The sequence below is a fragment of the Microcebus murinus genome, chromosome 6 (assembly GCF_040939455.1).
Source record: "Microcebus murinus isolate Inina chromosome 6, M.murinus_Inina_mat1.0, whole genome shotgun sequence".
Taxonomy (NCBI): domain Eukaryota; kingdom Metazoa; phylum Chordata; class Mammalia; order Primates; family Cheirogaleidae; genus Microcebus; species Microcebus murinus.
Genome location: NC_134109.1, coordinates 13,056,636 through 13,083,996, shown reverse-complemented (window position 1 = coordinate 13,083,996; position 27,361 = coordinate 13,056,636). Strand labels below are relative to the sequence as shown.

The window sequence follows — 27,361 nt, the reverse complement described above, 5'->3', positions numbered from 1 at the left end:
ATATATATTAGTTGGCCAATTAATTTCTTTCTATTTATAGTAGAGATGGGGTCTCGCTCTTGCTCAGGTTGGTTTCGAACTCCTGACCTCGAGCAATTTGCCCGCCTCAGCCTCCCAGAGAGCTAGGATTACAGGCATGAGCTATCGCGCCCGGCCTAAATACAACTATTAATGTGGAGTTTACAAATAACTTTTCATTATATAAGAAAAATGGTCATATTATAATGTTCAAATGAAAAAAAGCAAGGTAAAAATGTTAAAATGAATGTAAAAAGGACTAATTGATAATACATCAAAGTGTTAACAGTCATGATTTCAATTTTCTTTTTTATATTTATCTGCCTTTAAGGAAAGTTCTATTATGAACATATATTAACTTTATAACCTATTTTTAAAACATTAGCCTTGGATATCCACATGCAAAAAAAAATGAATTTAGACATAGACTTCATAGCCTTCACAAAAAATTACCTTGAAATGGATCACAGACTTAAATATATATATTTTTTCTTTTTTTTTTAATAGTTATTCCTCCCTGGTAACTGCACAGTACAGACTTAAATATAGAATGCAGAACTATAAAGCTACTAGAACATGGAATTGATAAATGTATTTGGCATTGCAGGGTATCATAAAAAGAGTCTATTTGACCAAGAAAATTACTTAAAAAAGTAGGCTCACAAATTTAGAATCTAAAAACCAGTATGTAATCTAAACAAATGTGAGGCAAATCACTAACTACCCGGAGTTTATCACTTTTCCATAGTGCATATTGTTGAATTTCTTGGTGTATAATGTTGCCTGAGATTCATTTTCAGGTACATATGCAAAAAAGATCATTTCTCTTAAGGAAATAAACTGTGGAGCAAGTGCAGTCTCGAAGCCCATATCAGGAGCCTAGAATCAGAAAAAAAGAAAAGATTGTATTTAAAATATTTTATACTTCAGTTAGACAAAATTCAAGTAACATATTTCTTTTCTTTTTCTTTTTTTTATTGATATAGCCCCAGTACTCAGAAAACCCAGTACACTGGAGGCCCTCAATGAACATGTGTTGAATGAATTAGTTGTTAAAACCCTAATGAACTTGGTGTTCAAGAGAAATCTGACAGATTGCAATGGCCTCCTAGGGGAATTGGGAAAAACATAAGAATCTTCCCCTTTTCCCCTAGTCCTGGCCCAACAAAAATCCTTACAAACAATGAGCCCACTCCACCAAACAGAACTACAGTATTATCATCCTGTGCTCTACAGTTTATAAACCACTCTCACATGCATCACTGTGTCACGTTATTCAGTCCTTGTGAGATAATTGTGAATGGCAACATAGAAGAGGAAACTGGGACCCAGAGAGGCCTCAAATCTTGCTTAAGGTCCCAAGGCATAGCCAGGATTTAGAACTTAGCCATCTGGCCACATGTCTGAGCTGGGGCTTTTCATTCAGTGAGCTTCTGGGAAGACCCAGTAAAGAGTGCTGCGGGGTAGGGAGAGGGTCTTCACTTAGAGTGTGATTGTGTCTCTTATTCCTCTTGGCATCTGACTCTCACCACAAGGGCCACATGCTCCTGGGCCCTGATGGGCACCTCTTTCTGTAATGACTGTCAGGTAGGAAAGTATAATAACAGCCTCCATTTACTGAGCAGGCACAGTGTGCCTGCCATGATGCTAAGCACTGTTTAATCCTCCCAAGGAACCTTATGAGGAAGCTACCATAAATATCACAATTTTATAGATGAGGAAATTGAGCCTTGGCAAAGTCAAGAAACTTCTTCAAGGTCATGTGGCTGGTCAGCGGTGGAGCCTGAATATGAACCCAGCTTGTCTGGCTCCTTTTCTTTCTATTGTTAATTTCAAAATATTAACGGGGAAGAAATGTTTTTGTTACATGGATAGCTTTTATAATGCTTAAGTCAGGGCTATGAGTGTGCTTATCACCCGAATAGTATTCACTGTACTTGTTAAGTAGGGTTTTAGCCCTCCCCTTATTCCTCCTCCCCTTCTTGATTTCCAGTGACTTTTACTTCTCTCTGTGCCCATGTGTGCCCACTGATTAGTTCCAAATTATTAGAGAGTATATATGGTGTTGGTTTTTCTATTCTGAGATAATTCACTTAGGATACTGGTCTCCAATTGCATTCAAATTGCTGCAAAAGACGTTAATTTCTTTTTATGGCTAAGTAGTACTCCATGTATATATACACCACATTTTGTTAATCCACTCATGAATTGATGGACACTTAGGTTGATTTCACATCTTTGCAATTGTGAATTGTCCTGCAATAAACTTTTGAGTGCAGGTATCTTTTTTGATAAAATGACTTCTTTTTCTGTGGGTGGATATCCAGTAGTGGGATTGCTAGATGCAATGGTCTATTTTTAGTTCCTTGAGGAATCTTCATACTGTTTTCCATAGAGGTTGTATTAATTTGCAGTCCCACCAACAGTGTATAAGTGTTCCTTTCCTTGCTGGCATCCATGCCAGCATCTATTGCTTTTGGACTTTTTAATAAAAGCCATTCTGTCAGGGGTAAGGTAATAGCTCATTGTGGTTTTAATTTGCATTTTCCTGATGAGTAGAGATACTGAGCATTTTTTCATGTGTTTTTTTGCCATTTGTCTATCTTCTTTTGAAAAGTTTCTGTTCGTGTCTTTTGCCCACTTTTTGATAGGGTGGTTTGTTTTTTTTCTTGCTGATTTGTTTGAGTTCTTTGTAGATTCTAGATATTAGCCCTTTATCAGATGTATAGTTTGCAAATATTTTCTCCCATCCTGTAGGTTGTCTATTTTCTCTCTTGATTATTTCCTTTGCTGTGCAGAAGCTTTTTAATTTAACCAAGTTCCATCTATTTAATTTTGTTGTTGCTGTAATTGCTTTTGGGGTCTTAGTCAAGATCTTTGCCTAGGCCGATGTCCAGAAGAGTTTTTCGTACATTTTCTTCTAGAATTTTTATGGTTTTATGCCTGACATTATCCATCTTGAATTCATTTTTGTAAGTGGTGAGAGATAGTGGTCCTGTTTTATTCTTCTGCATGTGGCTATCCAATTTTCCTAGTACCGTTTATTGAACAGGGCTTCCTTTCCCCACTGTATGTTGTTGCCTGCTTTGTTGAAGATCCATTGGCTATAGGAAGATAGTTTTATGCCTGGGTTCTCTGTTCTGTTCCATTGGTCTATGTCTCTATTTTTGTATCAATACCCTGATGTGTTGGTTACTATAGCCTTGTAGTATAGTCTGAAGTTAGGTTATGTGAGGCTTCCAGAATTGTTCTTTTTCTTAAGATTGCTTTGGATATTCAGGCTCTTTTTTTTGTTTCCAAATAAAGTGTACAATTATTTATTCTGGATGTATGTAATATGATGTTGGCTTTTTGATGAGGATTGCCTTGAATCTGTAAATCACTTTGGGCATTATGGACATTTTAACAATGTTGACTCTACTGAGCCATGAGCCCGAAATGTTTTTCTATTTGTTTGTGCCATCTGCAATTTCTTTCATCAGTGTTTCATAATTCTCCCTGTAGAGATCTTTCACCTCCATGGTTAAATATATTCCTAAGTATTTTATTTTCTTTGTAGCTTTTTGAATATTGAGTCCTTGATTTGACTCTCAGCTTGACTGTTATTGGTATATAGAAATGCTACCGAACCTGAGATTTTCCTAATAATTTATTTATCAATTCCAGGAGTCTCTTGGTGGAGTTTTAAGGATTTTCTCGATACAAGATCACATTATCATGAAAAGTGATACTTTGACCTCTTCTTTCCCAATTTGGATACCTTTTATTTCTTTCTCTTCCCTGAATGCTCTGGCAAGGATTTCCAGCACTATGTTGACTAGAAGTGGTGACAGTGGGCACCCTTCTCTTGTTCCAGTTCTTAAGAGGGAATGCTTTCAACTTTTCCCCATTCAGTATGATGTTGGCTATGGGTTTGTCATGCATGGTTTTTATAATTTTGAGCTATGTTCCTTCTATGCTTAGTTTGTTGAGGGTTTCTATCATGAAAGCATGTTGGATTTTGTTGAATGCATTTTCTGCATCTATTGAGATGATCATATGGTCTTTGTTTTTGCTTCTGTTTATATAGTGAATAACATTTATTGATTTATATATGTTTAACCATGCTTGCATTCCTGGGAGGAACCCTACTAGGTCATGGTGGATTATTTTTTTGATGTGCTTTTGAATCCAGTTTGGTAGTATTTTATTGAGGATTATTGTATCTATATTTATAAGGAATATTGGTCTGTAGTTTTCTTTTTTTGTTTGGTCCTTTCCTGGCTTTGGTATCAAGGTGATACTGGCTTTATAGAATAAGTTGGGGAGGATTTCCTTTTTCTCAATGTTATTGAATAATTTCTGCAGTATGGGTACCAGCTTTTCTTTGCAGGTCTGACAGAATTTGGCTGTGAATCCATGTGGTCCAGGGATGTTTTTTGTGGAAGATTTTTTTTTATTACTGCTTTAATCTCACTGCTCATTATTGGTATGTTCAGGAGTTCTATTTATTCCTGATTGAATCTTGGGAGGTTGTGTATTCCCAGAAATTTGTCCATTTCTCTATGTGTTCTAGTTTATGTGTGTAAAGATTTTCATAGTATTTGGGATAATATTTTGTGTGTCTGTGGTGCCTGTTTTACTATCACCTTTTTCATTTCTGATTTGACTGTTTCTCTTGGAATTGATGTCTAGTTTTATTCCACTGTGGTCTGAGAGGATACATGGTATGATTTTGATTTTTTTGAGACATGTTTTTTGGCCTAAGATATAATTAGTCTTAGAGAATAGCCCATGTGCTGATGAGAAGAATGTAATTCAGTAGTTTTGGGGTAGAATGTTCTGAAAATGCTTGTTAGGCCCATTTGTCTAGAGTCTCATTTAAATCCAGTGTTTATTTATTTTCTGCTTTAATGATTTGTCCACCTCTGTTAGTGGGATGTTGAAGTCTTAGGCAATTATGATGCTACTATTTATCTCTTTGCTTATATCTACTATGATTTGCTTTATGAATCTAGGAGCTCCTGTGTTAGATGTATATATATTTAGGATTATTATTTTTTTTGTTGAATTGCTCCCTTTACCATTATATAATGACCATCTTTGCCTTTATTTACCATTGTTGATTTAAAGTCAAATTTATCTGTTCTGAAAATGGCCACATCTGCTCTGTTTTGGTTTCCATTTGTGTGGAATATTTTTTCCATACCTTTACCTTGAGTCTGCATGAGTTCTGGTGGGTTAGATGTATTTTCTGGAGGCAGCAGATACTTTGGTTGTGTTTATCATCCATTCAGCCAGCCTATGCCTTTTTTTTTTTTTTTTTTGCTGTCAGACAGTATTTTTTTTTTTTTGGCATATTATGGGGGTACAGATTTTAAGGTTTCAATAAATGCCCTTTCCCCCCTCCCCCCACAAGTCTAAGTTTCCAGCATGACCATCCCCCAGATGGTGCACATCTCACTCATTATGTATGTATATACTCACCCCCTTCCCCCCCCTCCCCAATACCCTATTACTGTAGTACCTATGTGTCCACTTAGGTGCTGCTCAGTTAATACCAGTTTGCTGGTGAGTATATGTGGTGCTTGTTTTTCCATTCTTGGGATACTTCACTTAGTAGTACGGGTTCCAGCTCTAACCAGGAAAATATAAGATGTGCTATATCACCGTTGTTTCTTAGAGCTGAATAGTACTCCATGGTATACATATACTACATTTTATTAATCCATTCTTGGATTGATGGGCACTTGGGCTGTTTCCACAGCCTTGCAATTATGAATTGTGCTGCTATAAACATTCGAGTGCAGGTGTCTTTTTTGTAGAGTGTCATTGGATCATTTGGGTAGATGCCCAGCAATGGGATTGCTGGATCAAATGGTAGATTCACTTGTATCGCTTTAAGGTATCTCCATATTGCTTTCCACAGAGGTTGAACTAGTTTGCAGTCCCACCAGCAGTGTAGGAGTGTTCCTCTCTCTCCGCATCCACGCCAGCATTTGTTATTTGGAGACTTTTTGATAAAGGCCATTCTCACTGGAGTTAAGTGATATCTCATTGTAGTTTTGATTTGCATTTCCCTGATGATTACAGATGTTGAGCATTTTTTCATATGTTTGTTGGCCATTCTTCTGTCTTCTTTAGAAAAGTTTCTGTTCAAGTCCTTTGCCCACTTTTTAATAGGGTTATTTGATTTTTTCTTGCTGGTTTTCATGAGTTCTAAGTATATTCTAGTTATCAGGCCCTTATTGGATGCGTAGGATGCAAAAATTTTCTCCCATTCTGTAGGTTGTCTGTTTACTTTCATGACTGTTTCTTTGGCTGTGCAGAAGCTTTTTAGTTTCATCATGTCCCATTTATTTATTTTTGTTGCTGCTGTGATTGCCTTTGAGGACTTCTTCATAAACTCTTTGCCTAGGCTGATGTCTAGGAGAGTGTTTCCAGCATTTTCCTCTAGAATTCTAATAGTTTCATACCTTAGGTTTAAGTCTGTTATCCAGCGTGAGTTGATTTTTGTGAGAGGTCAAAGGTATGGGTCCTGCTTTAGCCTTCTACAAGTGGCTATCCAGTTTTCCCAGCACCATTTATTGAAAAGGGATTCTTTTCCCCAGCGTATGTTTTTGTCTGCTTTGTCAAAGATTAGATGGCTATATGAGGATGATTTTATATCAGGATTCTCAGATCTGTTCCACTGGTCAATATTCCTATTTTTGTGCCAAGCCTATGTTTTTTGAGTGGGGCATTCAGATTGTTAACATTGAGTGATAGAATTGATATGTGAGATGCTGTTCTGTTCATCATATTGAGTAGTACCTTATTGCTTTGTTTTCCCTCTTGTGTTATTGTTTTATATGCACTGTGAGCTTTAGGATGATTTTACACTTTGGGGTATCTATTGTGCTGATCCACGTATAATGCAGTTCTGAGTATTTTCTGTAGGGGAGGTCTGGTCGTGACAAATTCCCTCAGTGTTTGCTTATTTGGAAAAGTCTTTATTTCTCCTTTATATATGTAACTTAGTTTTTCAGGATACAAAATTCTAGGATGGAAATTTTTCTGTTTAGGAAGATTGAAGATGGGGGTCCAAATTCCTTCTGGCTTGTAAAGTCTCCAATAAGAAGTCTGAAGTTAGCCTGATGGGTTTTCCTTTGTAAGTTACTTGATATTTTCACCTCATAGCTGGTAGGATTTCCTCTTTCATGTTGACTTTGCCCAGTCTGTGACTATATGTCTTGGTGATTCCTTCTTTGCAATGAATCTCACAGGTATTGGTTGAGCTTCTTATATCTGGACGTCTAAATCTCTAGCAATACCAGGGAAGTTTTCCTCAATTATTCCCTCACATAGGTTTTCCAGACCTTGTGCTTTTTCTTTTTCACCCTCAGAGATGTCTATGATTCTTATATTTGGCTATTTTACATAATCCCATATCTCTCATACACTTTGTTTATTCCTCTTGGTTCTTTGCTCTTTATTTTTGACTGACTGGGTTAATTCAAAAGACTTGTTTTCAAGCTCTGAAATTCTTTCTTCTGCCTGGTCTAGTCTATTCTTAAAGTTTTCCACTGTGTTTTGTATTACCTTAAATGAATTTTTCATTTCCAGAAGTTCTATTTTTAAAACATGTCTATCTCCTTAGTAAATTTTTCATTTATTTTCTGAATTGTTTCTTTGGTTTCTTTGAGTTGGTTTTCCATTTTCTCTTGGATTTCATTGAGCTTTCTTATGATCCATATTTAGAATTATTTATCTGTCATTTTAATATTTTCATTTTGGTTGGGATCCATTGCTAGAGAGCTGGTATGCTCCTTTAGGGGTGTCCTTTCACTCTCATTTTTCATACTTCTGGAATTCTTGTGCTGATTCCTTCTCATCTGGAGTAGCTGTCACTTCTTCTTTTGGGATTTTCTTTTGATTAGATGGGGCTTTTTTCCTCCTTCCTCACTCTGTAGAGTTTGTCTACAGCATATGTTCAGTAAGAACCTTTGGCTTTGTTTCTGGGTGGCTTTGATAGGGATCTAGCTTCTGGATGGATGCTTTGATGACAGATATCATTAGTGTGGTGTTTTTCCTCAGTTCCTAGTTATTTGTGGGCTGTAGTGGTGGTGTACAGTGTGCAGGCAGATTCACTGTCTCTTGCTGACGAGGGAATATGGAGGTATTTGAAATCCTTTCTATTTCCCCAGCCCTGTGGTCCTCTTAATAGTGTGAATTATATTGGGACACCCAGTTTAATCTCTAAGACAGTGTCTTGTGTGTAAGAATCAGCCATGCCCTGTATGATTGAGTCAGTAAATGCTGTAATTGACTGTACAAGTTGTCCCTCCTGCCAGTAGATGGCATGTGTCAGAAAGAGCAAACTGCAGGGTTATTGTTTGGGACCTGTGACCAGCTCTAGGCCGTCAGGAGAAGCATTCAGATGCCCCAGGTGGTGGGAGGGCCCTAGAATTCCCAGGGGACTCCTTATTCTCTGTCACAGCAGAGATGTGTGGAGGAGTGAGGCTGGGTGGGGCTGAGTCAGGTGAGCCTGCCTTCAGGTTCCACAGAGGCAGGCACAAGAGCTATCTCAGCAGGGATGGAGGGTCTGCTCCCAGGCCACTGTGGAATGCCACCAGGGAGGAGCTGAAGCATCCCCACCAAGCCAGAAAGTCTGCTCATGGGGAAAGGGTCATCTGAGATTCACAGTCTGGCTATTGGGAGTGAGTTTTGTTCTTCTCCTTCCTCTTCTGCCCCAAGGTCTCCTTCCAGTATCTGGCTGCAGGCAGGAGCTCAATCTAACTGAGCTCACCAGCAATGGCACTATGGGCTGGGAGCTTCCCTGTCCAGGATTCTGCCCCTGGACTGAATGCATGGTTTTCCTGTGGAGGGAAGGGTGTTCTGTGAGTGTGCTGCACCTCAGACCCACACTACACTCTTTAGTTCTGCCCACGTGGGCTCCCTCATCTCTTGGGAGTAGTTCACAAATCCCTCTTCTGTGTCGCTGAGCAACACAATTGAGTCCTGAGGGTATGGGACCTGGCCTGTGGGCCTGTCTCCTGGTCCCTGAAATTCAATCCCTAACTGTTCCAGGGAGAAGTGTGCTGGTCCTGAGTTGCCCATGGAATGGTTGAGCAGTTTGAATGTCCCTCCACTTCAGAGTATGCCTTGCTCTGCTGGAGCAGCCAGGTGAGCAGCACCAGCAGTCAGGGAGCACATAGTCTGAGCATCCCTTGGTCTGCTGCAGGTCTTTAAGAGGAAATGTGTGAGCCCCACTTTCTATGGAAGCCTTTCTATGGTAGGTATATAAACAGAGGGGAAGCAGCTACTTCTAAGAGTCTGGGCTCAATTGTCCCTTGGGGTGCCTGTGCCACTCAGCAGTAGTGGGTGGGGGAAGGGTAGGGGAGAAGAAGACTCTGAATGGAGGAGAGCTAGAACTCTGGTCACTTTTGTCTCTCTCCCTGGAAGGCAGGCCAGCCAGAATGTCCAAGCCCTGGGATCACACAGATCCCCTGGGACTCACCAGCCCCTGTGGTCACCACAGTCTGGGCCAGAGTTGGGAAGTATTTGTGTGGGAACAAGTGACGTGAAGACTAAAGGGCTGAAGCTTCCTAGGGAGAACAAAGACACACAGTGGGTGGAGAAGCAGTATGGTGCCCACTGTGTCAGCTCAGGTCTATGGTGACAAGAAGTGACGCTGAGGGAGCTGACAGCTTGATGCTTTGTTTTCAAGAAGCTCCCAGTCCACTGGCATCAACAGCTTTTGGGCTCGTGAGGATAGAAAAGCTCTCCAGCAGCTCAGGGGCCTGCTGACTTCCAGAGGTGTGAAGGAAGGAGAAACAAACCCACCATCTACCCTTTCCACAGGGCTCCAAAGTTTCTCAAGGGTTGATCTCTGCTGGTATCTTGCTCCTTGTTCTGCTCCGCAACTCCTTCCCATGGAATCTCTTGGAGTTTCTGGCACTTTTCCTTCAGAATCACACCTGATCTATATATTTTTTTTATGTAAAACTTTTCCTTTCTTCTGACATGATCTGGCAACTGATGTTTCTAGTCAGCCATCTTCTTCCTCCCAGATTTATTTTCAGTTCACATCAAAACAATACTGTTGTACTTACCATTTGGAGTAATATTTTAACATGTTCTGTTGGAATATCCATGTGTATGCAAGGGAAAATGTATTTCTCTGTTGAGGATAAAAAGAAATTCTGATGACTAGTCAGTGACTGGAGTGGAAGGGCACACAGTCAGTGACTGGAGTGGAAGGGCACACAGAAACTTGACTTCCATTGTGTATGTGGGTGCAGATTTTAGAACTGGGTTCTTATTTGGAGTTTTTATTTAGGAAAAGGATTATGAATACCTCTTCTCACTTGAAAGCTGCTGCTCCCTGTTTCATGCAAGAGACTCTGCACAGCTACTGTCTGAGTCTCCCAACTGGTAGCATATGCCTTTCTTATTTCCTCTAACTCACAGACTTTCTCTTGCTGTCAACATAGGAATTTCAGTTATATTTCTGACACGTAGATCTTTCTTTTCAACATACCTTTCTCCAGTCCTGATCTGGTCCTGCTTGGAGACTTTTAGGGGTGAGAAGAGAGGTGAGGACCAGCCCCAAAGGGGATGTTGGAGTTGACCTTCTTGTCATGAGACAAAGAGAGGGCAGTGGGTAGTACAGAATTTTGGGGGGCACAGCCATCAAATAATGCCTCTAAGACCCATTTTCTCTGAATTTTGGGAACCCACTGAGAAGGGAAAAGAGTAGGAAATAGATGCAAGGAAAATAAATGTGGGACTGAACAAATAGCTTAAGGACTCTTGAAAATTACTAAAATGGCTAAAAATTATTTAGAATTCTGTATGACATTCTGTATCCCATGAAAAGTGTACTCAAGTCCAATGAAAGGCAGTAGGGTGGCTGAAAGCATAGGCCCTGGAGCCAGTTTTACCGGGATAGATGCCTAATTCCAATAGCTAACCAGTTGTGTGATTTTAGATAAATTATTTAGCCTCTCTGTGCCTCACTTTTCCTCATAGGCAAAATTGGGATAAAGAGTTATTATAAAGATTGAAAGCTCTACAACAGTGCCTGGGACACAGTAAAAGCTAGTGATTATTTTTCTTCAGTGAGGATGCATGCATAGTTTGTGGAGAGAGAGAGGTGATATTGTTGAGTGTGAGTTCCTCAAACCTGTCCCAAGTATAAAAATCCCTATTGTTTTTTTATTTTAATAATTTAAACTTTCACATAAGAGAACTAAGACATTTTCTATAAATTGGGAAGCTAGTGAAAAATTGAGCTAACTCATTTTGTGGTTAGTGTTACACTCCTGCTCACATCATTCACCCACACCCCAGACTAAGGCAAACACACAGGGAGTCATGCGGTGGCATCTTGCTCCCCCGTGGAAGTTCTCACCCTCACTCTCTGCACATATCTCAGACAGGGGAAGCTAAAACACCATCCTCTCAACTATAGTTTTGGTGTGGTAATTAGCATGATCTTTTTAAAACTAGATTCATTCTTTGTTCTATTTCCGTTAAGCCGAAGGGCAGGTTTTGTTGAACCTCAGTAAAAAAATGTTCGATTCTTTGCTGACAAATTGATTGATGAGTATTCATTTTCATAACTGTGTACCCAGTGATGAGTTCTTAGGCATATATGCCTTCACAAGTAGCATATTACATATTAAAGTGATTATAAAAATCTGTATCTAATGTCATCTGTGAAGAAGATAACTCCTTTCTATGTTGGCATTAGAAAAAAGAAAAAAAAAAAAACTAGGGTGCTTCTGTCTTATGAAAGAAGACAGGTAAACCAGAGCTCATGTTCTTCAGGGCAAACTCTGGGTGGTAGAGAATCAACCCTACCGAGGCTTGCATTTGGAGTAATGGATCTAGCTTAGAATATCTGGTGGTGTTCTGCCATGAAGATATTTGCCTGAATATTCAACTCCTACATGGGGTTGAAGCTATTTAACCCTGAGTGGGACTTGGAAGAAGATTTTGGAAATGTTCCTTGGAACATGGGAGGTTTATTCTTTAGTTAAATAGAGCAAAGCACATTAATAAGGGTTTACCCTAAGGAAAATACTTTCTCATTTTCCCATTCTGTGTATTGAATTTGTTCTTAAAATAGAGGCATTTGTTCTTGAAATAAAGCAAACTGTTTCAATGCATTATATCACTGACCTGACCAAAAATACTTCTAGAATTTCCAAAGGCTGCAGGTGGTCTACCAGCTTCAAAGTTATTCGGAGTCAGTTTATGTATGAATCCCATGTGATCATAGTATAATGTGAAAACTCTATCAGTAACAGTTCCAATTTCACCATATCTTCCTAATCCTATTAGGAAATAAACATAAGTCTCTTGATAATGACATATTACAATTAGAAAACTTTTAGTATCACACCTGGTAAAAAAATTTCTTCATTTAAACTAAGGGGTGAAAGTAGGGGCGTGAAACTCCTGAATTAGAAAATACATGCTAGCCCCTGGAAAGTTTTCTCCAGGCATAGAACCTGCTTGCTGACGTAGGTGAAGAACAGAACAGAGTGAGAGGATGCTTAATTAAGAGGTCTAGAGGAAAAAAGGTTAGCATTCTCTGGTGGTGATTTCTCTTTCTAATACCAGCAAGTCAGATTCCTGCATAAGTGGAAGGCAGTGAGAAAACAGCCCCTAGGATGGGAAGGGGAATTATCAGTGGAGGATACTGGGTCATTAGTTATACCAAGATTAACATGTTGAACCACACTGTGTGTCTTGTGTTTCTCTCATGTGTTAGGGCACACGTTGAGAGGTACTGTCTGTAATCTGGTAGTACAGCAGCACTCACTTAGCCAAACAGACACTGATCTAGAGAAAGAGTCCCCTCACCTGAATGGGCCTTCAGTGAAAGCTCGTGGCTCAGGATGAGAGAGGCTGATTTCTGCACCCCATTCTTCCCATCCCCACACTCCCATCCAATCCCACTCAGCTTGGGCTTTTCTGCTTCATTCTCCGGTCCCTGGCCCCTGAATGTGGAGTGCTCCAGGATTTAGTTCTTAAATTTCTTCTCCCACTATCTTTGGAGATCTCATCCAGGTTTAGGATTTTAAATCCATCTTTATTTAGATGATTCCCAAATTTAAATTGCTCATCTTGTTCTTTTCTCTGAGGCCCAGACTTACATATCTAACTACCTGCTACCAGGTTCACATCAATGTCGGTTAAGCATCTCAAACTGAACTCATCCTAAACTGAGCTCCTAATCCTCACATAAACCTCCCCCATCCTCAACCTTCCTTGCCTTCATTAACAGCAACTGCATTATTCCTGTTGTTTAGTCCAAAAACCTTGGTGCCATTCTTAATTCCTCTCTTTCTCTTATACCCTATATCTAATCCACCAGTAAAACCTATTGATGTTAGCCTCAAAATACGTATAGAGTCCAACCACTTCTCACTACTGTCACCGCTATCATCCTGGACAAGCCACCATCATCTTTCTTGCAGCTCCTAATTGGTCTCCATGATTCTGCCTATAGCACCCCTTGAGTCTATTCTCAAAAGAGCAACCAACACAACACTAAAAATGTTGAGTCACTTTACCTACTCCCCTAATCAAAACTCTCAGTGGCTTCAACATCTCCGAGTAAAAGCCAAAATCTTTGCAATGTGCTCCAGGGGCTACTGTGACTTGGGTTCTGGTACCTTCTTGACCTTATCTCCTATTACTGTCTGTGCTGCTTATGGGGCTCCAGCCACACAAGCCTCAGGTTATCTATGTCCACGATTACATTCTCTATCACAGGGACAGCTGTGTTTCTTTCTCTCCAACCTTATACTTTTTAAATATTGTTCTTGCCTTTCTAGGCTAATTTGGCTCTCCAACACAATGATGAATATAAGTGATAGTAGCATGCTTCTTTGTCTTGTTCCTGATTACAAACAAAAGCTTTTAATGTGTTACTATAAAATCTGATTGAATACTTGCTTTAGCTTTTTTTTCCCCTCTAGATCCTCCATTCTTGGCTTACTAAGGTGCTTTTATAAAAACCATGAATGAATATTGAGTTTTATTATATTTTTTTCCTGCACTTATGAGATGATCATGGGATTCTTTTTTTCTCCTGTAATCTTTAATATTGCTGTACTGATTAACTTTCTAATGCTAAACCATCATGGAATCCTGGTATAAATCCAACAAGGTCGCGATATAACATTATTTTCTTTTTATATATTGCTAGATTTAGTTGGCTCATAGTTTCTTCAGGAATTTTGCATCAACATTCTAAGAGTTGTTAAACTTTTTGATTAATGATTTGGTTTTGATATGATATTTTTCATTACCAAAAGATCCATTTCATATTTTTTTTCATTTATTCATTTGCTCAATTCAACAAATATTTGTTGAGATCCTATTATGTGCTGTATCCCACCGAGGTACATCAGTGAACAAGATGGACAAAGATGCCTGGTCTTGCAATGGGGAATGTGTAGTTAAACTAAGGGGCCATAATGCAGTGGAATGATTTTTTTTGTTTTTTGTTTTTTTTATTCATTTCATATTTTTAATAGGTCACTTTTTATAGTTTTTTTATAATAATTCCCTGCACATATTGTCAAGTTGCCTTTTATTTTGTGAGACACAGTAAATACAATCTTTTTAGAAAAAACTTCTTTCTAGTAATTCTAGCAGGTGATTTTTTTTTTGGTCTGCTTCTCCTGTGTAGTAGTATCTTTACTGTACTATCTTCAGTCATGGAGCTTTGTTTCCTTTTATATTGGTTACTTTTTACTGTATACATGTCATTACCTTTGAAAAAAAATTGGGAGCATTTTTGAGGCCTAGGATGATGTCTTCCTCTGGTGAAGATCTGCATTTGCTCTTTCCGGTTGCCTGAAGTACTCCCAGAAACAAATCTCAGCCGGAGATTCACTAGACCAGCCAGACAATGCAAATCAGGACTACAAATCTTACTGCGGTCTTCCCAGGGCCACAACCTCTCAGACAGGTTTTTTCTCTTCTTTTTTCCCTACTCACTTAACAAGACAACTTTGCTGTATTCCTGGTGGACATATGTGAGAGTGTGTATGCCTTTACTTCCGGTTCATCCTTATCCTAAGAATCCTCTGGGGTTCTGCCTCATAGTGGGCATGCCATCCATCATGCTCACCACCTCGGGTGGACTCAGGGTCATATCTCTTCATTAATCCACCAAGCTCAAAGCTTAAGTTGGCAGGAATTTGTAAATACCTTCAGGGCAGAAGGATTTGGGATTTGTGTGTCCTATTTATGTCTCCAAGTTCCTGTTTTCCCTTAGATTTTGGCTTGGTTGTTTCTATCATCTTTCCAGGTTTTCAATTTAAAAAATAATTTAACTAACTATTTTAGTTATTCTCAGCAGCAAAGTTATGCCATAACTGGAAGTAGAAGTCCCCTAGATACTGTGTTCTATGGATAATGCTCACTGTGTCATTACTCTTCCGGTTGCCCTACATGTAACTCTTAGCTTTACCTGCTCCCCCCTATTTCACATCCAATCCTTCACCAAGTCCCACTGATTCAGTCATAATCAGTTACTGTTCTCTCCATACCTGAGGCCACTTTTCTAATCCAGAGCCTCACCATCTGTCCTAAACTTTTAAAATAGCCTACAAGTATATCACTTTGGCCCAAATCTCACATTTTTCCATATATCCCCCATGTTATCTTTCTAAAATACACATGTAATTAGGTTAATAATCAATCTTTTGATAACATGAAGAAATTCTTTAGCTTGACTCAAATGGATAACTGGGTTCAGTTTACCTTTATGGTCTCATTGTCAATGAGTCATCCCTAGGAAACATTTTAGGTACAGAATACTATAGTATATGTGCCATATATTTCAACACTACATCTTAATTCTTCTACATGGAATGTTCCACTATACTCTTACCTTGATCTTTATGTATTAAATATTTAGTACTGTCAATTTAAAATTTCTTCTACATTAGCACTTCAATTGATTTCTTCTAGTGTTCCTTACAGTTGAATTTTGTGTATTTATATATATTGTATTTTTTAGAGCATTGACCCAATAGTGACGTATTTTTACTATTGATATTTTATCACACAAAGAATGATTTTGTTTATTAAATAAAAATCTTGCTTTGTGTGACTATTAACATTACCACCTATGCTTTCTCTCCAAGTCTATTTGGCATGTTTGTTCAAGTCCTTATTTATATTCTTTCTCTCCACTTTTGCTTTAAGTTTTTCTCTCCTGGCATCATATTTCAGGATTTTAAAATCCAAAGTGAGACCCTGCCTTTAATGCAGAAATGTTGCTTATCCTTGGATATCTGCAGGGCTTACTCCCTCATTTCCTTCAGATCTGTTCACCCTGACCTCAACACACACTTCACTACACCACAGCAACACACCTGGTACTTCCTATTTACCTTAGCCTTCTTTCCCCATCCCCCCACAACTGTAGCATTTATCTTACGCACAGCCTGTTTTTTGTTAATTATCAGTTTCTCCTAACAAGGGTATAAGCTCCACAAGAAGAGGAACTGCTATAGACCTAGTGACTAGAACAGTACCTATCATGTAAGAGGTACTCAATAAATGTTGTCGAATAAGTGAATAATCACATTTATGGTGACAACTGTAGACTAGGTCTACTTTTGGTTGTTTTATGGTCTGTTTTGTATGGCCATCTGTTTCCTTTGGCTTTTAAAAACAATATATATTGTAAACACATTTTTAAAAATTCTATTGATGATCACAATAAAGGTTTCCAAAAAATTCCTAATTCCGTGTGTGTGTGTGTGTGTGTGTGTGTGTTCAGATGAGGAAATAGTGTCTTGGACTACCTCTTAGGGATGGCAAAACCTTGGGTTTTTTGGCCTTCACTTTTTATTCTTCACCTGATCTTTTCAATTCTTGATTGTTTTTCATGAGATTCTGAGAGACTCACCCACATTTTAATTTTTGGTACCAATAATATTCATATTTATTTCCTCAGAAACATGTATAGTGAGGTCTTTCTTCTTTCCCAGTGATAGTTTCAAAAGCATAACTTTGCTTATATAATTGCCATATTTCATTGATAAACAAGGTAAGATAGACTGTTTCACATTTTTAACATCTTGAAAATTGTGACATCTTATAATTGATGCATCTTACAATCATTGTCCGCCAGGGGGCACTCACACCACAGTGGTCAATTGCCTACACATGCATGAATTCTGTCTCAGTTGTTTATACTGTCATCACTTTAACTGAGTTTCCTGAATCATGTTGAAGTTTATTACTGCTTAAAATGCCTTCAAAAATGTTACATTATAATTTGGCATTTCAACAAAGTTATTGTGGGTGCAGTAAGACAAGAAACCAAAGCAACAGGGCATATACTAATCAATAAAGCCAATGTCACTGGAAGAATTACCAGTTTCATCTTTTCTTGTAGAAACTTAGGTCCTATTATATAGGACCTAAGAAAGGAAGCAAATAATTCTAGATAAAAATTGCATTGTATTTTACTACTAAAATATATGCAAATTGATTGCCTTATCACACACCAATCAATGCAACTACAGTAGGAGAAATAATGTCAGAGCAATTCATGCATCACTGAAGATCACTGTTAACTGTGTTAAAGTTTAATTAGAAGGGTTTTTCTTTAATAGAAAAAAGTGCATCTTATAATCAATAGAATCTTTGATTTGATAAAATATAGTGTTTACAACGTCCTTCTGTCAGTTTTTGCATACGATTAATGAGTTGAGTTGGTTTTAAATTCTTAGGCAATACTATTTTTCTTTGAAGGTTCTATAGAAGAATATGTGTCAGGCATTGTTGCAGCAGAACTTAAGGCTGACTTGATTTGTGTTTTTTGGTGCTAGTAAATCTTTTTTTTTTCCATTTTCCTTTAAAAATTTTTTAATATTAATAGATTTAGGAAAAAAAGATTTAGAAGGTACAAGTTGAATTCTATTACATGTATAAATATTATATAGTGGCAGAGTCTGGGATTTTGGTGTACACATCACCTGTACACATCACACTGTATCCCATTGGTTATCTTTCATCCCTCACCCCTCTTGTCCTCTCTTCTTGTAGTCTCCAGTGTTCATTGTACTATTCTGGTGACCTGGTATAGCCATAGTTTGGCTCCCACTTATAAGTGAGATAATACAGCATTATTTTTCTGTTTCTGATTCACTTTAATTAGGATAATGGCCTCTAGTTCCTTCTAAGTTGCTGGAAAAGACATACTTAATTCTTTCTTATTGCTGAGTAGTACTCCAGAGAGAGTGTGTGTGTGTGTGTGTGTGTGTGTGTGTGTGTACTGGTCTCCAAAGAGATTATACTAATTTACATTCCTATCAATGGTGTATAGGTGTTCCCTTTTCATTGCATCTGTGCCAACATCTATTGTTTTTTGACTTTTTAATAATGGCTGTTCTAATTAGAGTTAAATGGTATCTCGTTTTAACTTGCGTTTCCCTGATGATTAGTGATGTTGACCATATTTTCATATGTTGTTTTCTTCTTTTGAAAAAAAAAAATGCCTGCTCATGACATTTGCCCACTTTATAATGGGGGTTGTTTGTTAGTTCCTTGTAGATTCTGGATATTAGTCTCCTTCCTTTCTTTTTTTTTTTTTTTTTTTTTTAGATAAAGTCTCACTCTGTTGGCCCAGGTAAAATGCAGTGGTGTCTTTCTAAAGAAGACAGAAGAATGGCCAACAAACATATGAAAAAATGCTCAACATCTCTAATCATCAGGGAAATGCAAATTAAAACCACAATGAGATATCACTTAACTCCAGTGAGAATGGCCTTTATCAAAAAGTCTCCAAATAACAAATGTTGGCGTGGATGCGGAGAGAGAGGAACACTCCTACACTGCTGGTGGGACTGCAAACTAGTTCAACCTCTGTGGAAAGCAATATGGAGATACCTTAAAGCGATACAAGTGAATCTACCATTTGATCCAGCAATCCCATTGCTGGGCATCTACCCAAAAGATCCAATGACACTCTACAAAAAAGACACCTGCACTCGAATGTTTATAGCAGCACAATTCATAATTGCAAGGCAGTGGAAACAGCCCAAGTGCCCATCAATCCAAGAATGGATTAATAAAATGTGGTATATATATACCATGGAATACTATTCAGCTCTAAGAAACAACGGTGATATAGCACATCTTATATTTTCCTGGTTAGAGCTGGAACCCATACTGCTAAGTGAAGTATCCCAAGAATGGAAAAACAAGCACCACATATACTCACCAGCAAACTGGTATTAACTGAGCAGCACCTAAGTGGTCACATAGGTACTACAGTAATAGGGTATTGGGCAGGGGGGAGTGTGGAGGGGGGCGGGTATATATATACATATTGAGTGAGATGTGCACCATCTAGGGGATGGTCATGCTGGAAACTCAGACTTGTGGGGGGAGGGGGGGAAAGGGAATTTATTGAAACCTTAAAATCTGTATCCCCATAATATGCCAAAATAAAAAAAAATGCAGTGGTGTCATCATAGCTCACTACAACCTCCAACTCTTGGGCTTAAGCAATCCTCCTGCCTCAGCCTCCTGAGTAGCTGGGACTACAAGTACATGCCACCATGGCCAGCTAATTTTTTTCTATTTTTAGTAGAGATGGGGTCTCACTTTTGTTCAAGTAATCCTCCCACCTTGGCCTCTCAGAGTGCTAGGATTACAGGCATGAGCCACTGTGCCCAGCCACTGGATGTGTCTTTTTCGGACACACAGTTTACAAATATTTTCTCCCATTATGTAGGCTGTCTATTTACTCTTTTGATTTCTTTTGCTGTGCGGAAGCTTTTTATTTAATTAAGTCCCGTTTGTTTATTTTTGTTTTTATTGCATTTACTTCTGTGGTCTTAGTCATAAATTCTATGCTGAGGCGAATGTCCAGAAGAGTTTTTCCTGGGTTTCCTTCTAGAAATTTTATGATTTCAGGTATTACATTTAAGTCTTTATCTGTCTTGATTTAATTTTTTTATATGGTGAGAGATAGGGATTCAGTTTAATTCTTCTGCATAAGGCTATCCTATTTTCCCAGTACCAATTATTGAATAGTATATCCTTTCCCCAGTGTATGTTTTTGTCCTGCTTTGTCGAAGATTGGTTGGTTGTAGGTATATGACTTTATATCTGGGTTCTCTACTATGTTCCATTGATTTATGTGTCTATTTTTATGCCAATACCATGCTCTTTTGGTAACTACAGGCTTGTAGTATAATTTGAAGTCAGGTAATGTGATACGGCCAGTTTTGCTTAAGATTGCTTTGGCTATTCAGGCTCTTTTTTCATTCCATATGAATTTTAGAATTGTTTTTTCTAATTCTGTTAAAAGTGATATTGGGATTTTGATAGGAATTGCACTGAATATGTAGATGGCTTTGGGCACTATGGTCATTTTAACAATATTGATTCTTCTGACCCATGAGCATGGGATGTCTTTCCATTTGTTTGTGTCTTCTACATTTTCTTTCATCAGTGATTTGTAGTTCTTCTTGTAGAGATCTTTCACTTTCTTGGTGAAATTTATTCCTAGGCATTTTAATTTTCTGCAGCTATTCTAAATGGGATCGAGTTCTTGATTTAGTTCTCAGTGTGGTTGTTGTTGGTGTAGAAATGCTATTGATTTTTGAATGTTGATTTTATAACCTAAGACTTTGCCTAATTCACTTACAAAATTTAGGAGTCTTTTGGAGGAGTCCTTAGAGTTTTCTAGGTTTAAAATCATCTCATCAGCAAACAGAGATAATTTGATTTTTTCTTTTCCAATTTGGATGCCCTTTTTTTTCTTTCTCTTTCCTGATTGCTCTGACTAGAACTTCCAGTACTACCGTGTTTTCCTGAAAATAAGACCTACTCATAAAATAAGCCCTGGCAGGATTTCTAAGCATTCGCACAATATAAGCCCTACCCTGAAAATAAGACCTAGTGATAGGTATGGCTATGAAGCACATCTGTACAACCCATGCATTTCCTCGTGGAGAGGTAAAGAAGACGAGCAGCCCTTCTCGTCTGCCCCATCGTGACAGCTACTATCAGAGAGGTGACTGGAAAGGTGTGGGCAGCCCCACCAACAAGGTCTGCTACCCCTGTCAGGTCCCGGCCATCCTGTGCATGCTGCAAACTGAGGCTTTGAGGGGAAAGCCTCCTCGGTGAAGTGAGGAGTGAGACACTCCACTTTAGGTATTATGTGTCCCTAGGGGGAAGAAGGAAGGCTGTGGCTGCCATTTTATTTAGCACTGTGAGCCTCTCTCACCCCCCACAAACACCAGGGGACAGGGGAAAAGCTTCAGCAAGCAGTCTCCTACTGAGCCCAGAGAGATCATTTGTACCGCACTTAAAAAAGAAAACAACACATCCCCTGAAAATAAGCCTTAGGGTGTCTTCTTGAGGAAAAATAAATATAAGACCCTGTCTTATTTTCAGGGAAACATGGTATGTTGAACATGAATGGTGAAAGTGGGCATTCTTCTCTTGTTCCAGTCATGGGGAATGCTTTCAACTCTTCCCCATTCAGTATGAAGTTGGCTATGGGTTTGTCATATAAGGATTTTATTATTTTGAGGTAGGTTTCTTCTATGCTGAATTTTTAGGGGGTTTTTACTATGAATGGATATTGGATTTTATTGAAAGCTTTTCCATATCTATTAAGGTGATCTTCTTTTTGTTGTTAAACTTCTATTTGTGTGTGGTGCATCTCATTTATTGACTTGTGGATGTTGAATCATCCTTGTATCCCTTGAAGAAAACCCATTTGAGTGAATTATCATTTTCATGTGCTGTTGGATTTGGTTTGCTAATTCTTTGTTGAGAATTTTTATATCTATGTTCATCAGAGATATTGGTTTGTAGTTTTCTTTTTTGGTTGCATCCTTCCCTGGCTTTGGTATCAGGGTGATATTGGCTTCATAAAATGAGATTGGGAGGATTCCCTCCTTGATTTTTCAGGACAGTTTCAGTATGATCAGCACCAGTTCTTTGTATATCTGGTAGAATTAAACTATGACTCCATCTGATCCTGAGCTTTTTTTATTGGGAGATTTTTTATTACTGATTCCATTTTGTCACTCATTATTGATACTCAGGAGTTCCATTTGTTTCTGGTTCAGTCTCAGGAGGTTGTATGTTTTCAGGAATTCATCTATTTCTTCTAGATTTTCTAGTTTGTGAATATATGGTTGTTCATAATAGTCTCTGATGATCTTTTGTATTTCTGGGGTATTAATTGTAATGTTTCCTTTTTCATTTCTGATTGTGTTTATCTGGAACTTCTCTCTTTTTTTCTTGGTTAGTGAAACTAGTGGTTTATCAATTTTGTTTATCTTTATGAAGAACCAACTTTTTGTTTTATTGATCCTTTGTGTTTTTTTGTTTGTTTGGTCTCCATTTTATTTAGTTTTGCTCTGATCTTTGTTACTTCTTTTCTTCTGCTAATGCTGGATTTGGTTTGTTCTTGTTTTTCTAGTTCCTTGAGGTGCAATGTTAGGTTGTTAATCTGTGATCTTTCTACTTTTTTGATTTGGTATTTAATGCTGTAAACTTCCCTTTAAGCACTACTTTTGCTGTATCCCACAGGTTTTTAGTATGTTATACTTTCATTTCATTCAATACATTTTTAATTATCATCTTTATTTCTTCATTGATATAGGGATTGTTTAGAAACATGTTGTTTAATTTTCATGTGTTTGTATAGTTTCTGAAGTTCCTCTTCATATTGATTTCTAGCGTTATTCCACTGTGGTATGAGAAGATATTTAATATGATTTTGATTTTTAAAAATTTGTTAAGACTTGTTTTGTGGCTAAAATGTGGTCAGTCTTGGAGAATGTTGCATATATTGATGAAAAAAATGTATGTTCTGTAGTTGTTGAGTGGAATGTTCTGTAAATGTCTGTTAGGTCCATTTGTTCTAAAGTCCAATTTAAGTCCAAGTTTGTTGATTTTCTGTCTTGATGATCTTTCTATTAATGTGAGTGGGGAGTTGTAGTACCCAACTATTATTGTGTTGCTGTCTATCTCTTTCTTTAGGTCCAGTAATATTTGTTTGGTGAATCTTGGTGCATATATATTTAGACTCATTATCTCCTCTTGCTGAATTGATCCCTTTATCATTATATCATGACTTTCTCTTTCTTTTTCTACTTTTTTTAATCTAAAGTCTGTTTTAGCTTATATAAGTATAGCTACTCCTGCTTGATTTTTGTTTTTATCTGCATGGAATTTTTTTCACCCCTTTACTTTCAATCTATGTGTCTCTATGGGTAAGGTGGGTTTCTTGTAAGGATTATGTATTTGGATCATTTAAAAAATCCATTCCACCAATCTATACCTTTTAAGTTGACCATTTAATTCATTTATGTTCAAGGTTATTATTGATATATGAGATTTTGTTTTTGTCATATTTTCAGTTGATTTCTAGTTGTTTTATAATTCTTTGTTTATTTCTTTTTCTATCTTTTTGTCTTTGTGGTTTGCTGAACTTCTCTGTCTTTTGCCATTGCTCTCTTTCTCCTGTGTATGAATGTTTTATAAGAACTATAAGTTTTATATTAATATTTTTGTGTGTTTTTGTGATGGTTAATATTGTCCTTTCATTTCCATGTTTAAGATTCATTTCAACATTTCCTGTAGGGTTAGTCTAGTGGTGACAAAATCTATTGGTGTTTGCTTCTCTGGGAAAGACTTTCTTTCTCCTTTATTTATGAAGCTTCTTCTGGCAGGATATACAATTCTTGCCTCGCAGATTTTACTTTCAACACTTTGAAAATGCCATCCTGTTTTACGGTCATACCACCCTGAATGCGCCTGATCTCATCTGAAAATACCATCCAATTCTCTTCTGGCTTATAAGGTTTCTGCTGAGAGGTCTGTTGTTAGTTTGATGGGGTTTTATTTATTGGTGACTAGATGTATTTCTCTTGCTAATTTTAAAATTCTCTCTTTGACTACAACTTTAATCATTCTGATTGTAACATGCCCTGGTGAAGCTCTTTTTGAAATTTATTTGCCTGGGTATCGTTGGGCCTCCTATATCTGACTGTCTAACTTACTTGCTAGTCTTAGGAAGTTTTCATTGATTATTTCCTTAAATAGATTTTCTAAACTTTTTGATTTCTCTTCTCCCTTGGGAATACCAATAATTTGTAAGTTTGGTTGCTTTATGTAGTCCCAGACATCTCTAAGGCTTTGCTCATTCTTCCCTCCTACCCTTATATTTGTCTGACAGAATGACAAAATAAATTGAAAATTCAGATCACATAGATATAGAAATAAATTGAGAGTCACTGTCCCTTTATCATTCTAGGTTCATTAGCAAAGTTCAACTGAGTTGGAAAGGAGTGGGCACCTGTCAGTAAGGTCAATCAATATTAACTATATCTTTCACTGTGCAAAAACTCATGAAAGCTGTGTAGACTTGATCAAGGAAATCACAAGATTACCAAATCAAGGAGACAGGGAGCAGTCTATCATCACAACAACTCTACCTCTTACTAGTTGTCTGTTTTCAGTTACATCAATTTAATCAGCAAAAGCAAGCTAACATTTCTACTTTGGCAAGGATGTTGTGAATATTAAATGAGATGATATTTATAACATGCTGGGCACAATTGTAGCTTGATAAGTGGAAGCTATCATTATTTGGCTTTTGGGAATGTAAAATATAATACTACTGAAATTGTCAATGAGAACATAGCATGGTGATCTGGGGGGGGTCCCGTTGGAGCTATTCACAGACTCCTGCTTCTGTAGATCTGACAAATCCATCACTTGTAATAGTTTTGAGACTTTTGGATTAGTTGATTAATAAGTCAGATTTTTCATATATCTTCTAATCACTGGACCACATGTAGTGTTTACACCAATAAAAGCAAATTCCTTACCTGCCTTTGTCAAGTAAACCTTTCCACTTTGGGAAACAAAAGTAATATCCGAAGTATAAAAACTATGAAAAGTCCTCTTTATGATATCATCATGAAAGTCAGCTAATAATTCAAAGGTGTTGCCACCATCAATTGAAAGCCATATCTAAAAGAATAAAGAAATAATACCAACTCACTAAAGAAATACCATGTAATAGTCAGCAATTACCTATCAGCCTAATCTTCCTACATAAGGAAAATCATGTGGCATGGTCTTTTCCCATATGCCCACATCACACACACACACAGGTGTACAGACACCTTACTTATCTGGTCTACCTAGACTCTGTATGACAGTGTTTATGGCAGAATATAAGGTCTACACAGTATGCACAGTGAATTTATAGAAAAACAAAGTTATTCCTGTCATCTCCAAAATGGAATTCTCTTGTTTTATGAACATCTTTGTTTTATGAGGATGGAATGCTGGGTGCATTTGGATGTGAGGGAGGGGTTTATCCCATATTAATATAAAACTTCATGTTCTAGACATATGTACACTTCCCCCAGGTACCTTCTGATCTTGCCGAGCAGATCACCCTGCCTCCCTCTCCCCGACTCTGGGTGTCTCTAGTCACTTCTCTGATGATTCACAATGAGATGGTCCACCTGTGGGTGAACTTCTACCAACAACCTTTGATCCTCTCCTTGAGAGAAGCGAGTGCAGGCTGCTTCTAGTCCACCATTTCACTATCTTGGCCTCCCTACCCTCCCACCTCCCTGAACTTAGAGGTTTTGAACATTTAGTGTGAAACTTAAATATGGAAGGGAGTTTCAAGAACACACAGAAATAGGGTTATCACCTTCACAAATCTCTAAATTGTGTATAGAATATGGATGTTTGAGAAACACCACTGAGAAACTGAATTAATAGTTGCTTTCTTTGGAAGTCACTGCAGTGTTTTCTTAGCTCTGATGTTTACATATTTTGTGGTCCTTCCTTTTAAACTGGCTGATGCTCCATAGATGGTGTACTGTTCCTTTACCAAATTTTCAGGCTACTGATACAAAACGGACTGAAGGAGAGGCCAGAGGGTAGAAAATACTACTGGAAAGAGTTTGAAGAATAAAAGAGCCAGAAAGTCAAGCTCAGACAAGGTCAAATAAAAAAGGCAAACATTAAATGCTGGAAAAACTAGATATAATACACTTTAAATGGGTTGATGGCAAAATCCAAGTCACTCAGAGCTGGAAAAAAATGTGACATAATTGGCAAAATTCAAGATAACTCTAGTGTACCCATAGGTCATTTTTATCAGCCAGTGAACTAACCAAAAGGTAAAAACTGACAATATGCACTGAGCTTAGCACATAATAAATAATACATACACATTCATTGTCTTCCCTCCCACTCCCACCTCTGAGATCATCAGAGCAGCTCTGTTCTCAAGGTACAACCACTCAGTATGAAGTGAGTGGATGATTTACCTCTAACCCAGAGTGTGAAATTTCATGTGTACGCACCTGATTGCCATAAGCATACAGAAAGTGGCTTCGGGGATGAAATACTATTCCAACAGGATTAGAGAATGATGAAGGAAAATCGAACTGTGGAAATTTTTGTAGGAAATCTGGTTTGTGATCTTTTAGGGTGTTCACAGAGACAGAGACAGTTCTCTGGATCTAGATAAACAAAGCAAGAGCAAGCATAAGGCTTTTGTCATTATTATCAGCCCATGTTACAAGTTTTAGGCTTTCTTGTCACTTGGATTTTTATTTAGAGAAGGTCACATCCATTAACAGAGCACAGAACTAGAAGGATTAGCAACCATTGCTATCTTGTCACTGCACTACTCTCACCCTTGCCACACACCCATCTTACAGATGTTGAAAATGAAGTTAAAGAGATTAAATAATGTGTCCAAAGTTCTATAATGAATAGCAAAGAGACTTTTATTACAGAGTCATTATGGAACTCTGCAGACAGACTCCAATGCCCGCGCTCATAACCATCGTGCCAAAAGTGTGGATGCTTGAGCCACACGACAATTCTATTGAATCCTGATCTTGAAGGGGATCAGAATATGATACCCCCAAATATATGACTTTGGTAAAAGATAATTTTAAGCTGAAGACTTTTGAGACCCAACAGATGCAGGAGAAAAAAAAATTCTAGGAGCTCCTCTCATCTGACTATGAACTAAAATAAAACCCTAATCCCCCTACTGACCAAATGGATCCCCTCTTGGCCAAGTAGACCCCAGAGAAACCTTAGAAACCCAGCCATGATTGTTCAAGAGGTCAAACATGCCTCATTATACTCCCTCCCTTGCTAATGGCTATTAGGTTTATTTCCTAAGGGCTAAACAGAAACCAATCTCATGATCCAAACCAGCATTCTTTCCTGATAAGAGACCACCAACCACGGAGTGGGTTTAGCCAGTCTACAGAGGATGTGCAGAGAGGGTTTTCATGTCCTTGCTTCACCTTTTGAC

The 27,361-nt window shown here is 37.9% G+C and overlaps 1 protein-coding gene across 1 annotated transcript in view; it reads right to left on the bottom strand.

Moving 5' to 3' along the window:
- CATSPERB (catsper channel auxiliary subunit beta) overlaps positions 1 to 27,361 on the bottom strand; it is an 88,416-nt gene that overhangs the window by 28,082 nt on the left and 32,973 nt on the right. The window contains 4 exon segments of the mRNA XM_012773926.3: positions 743 to 897; positions 12,166 to 12,320; positions 24,888 to 25,032; positions 26,391 to 26,549. Coding sequence (XP_012629380.3) covers positions 743 to 897; positions 12,166 to 12,320; positions 24,888 to 25,032; positions 26,391 to 26,549 — 614 coding nt within the window.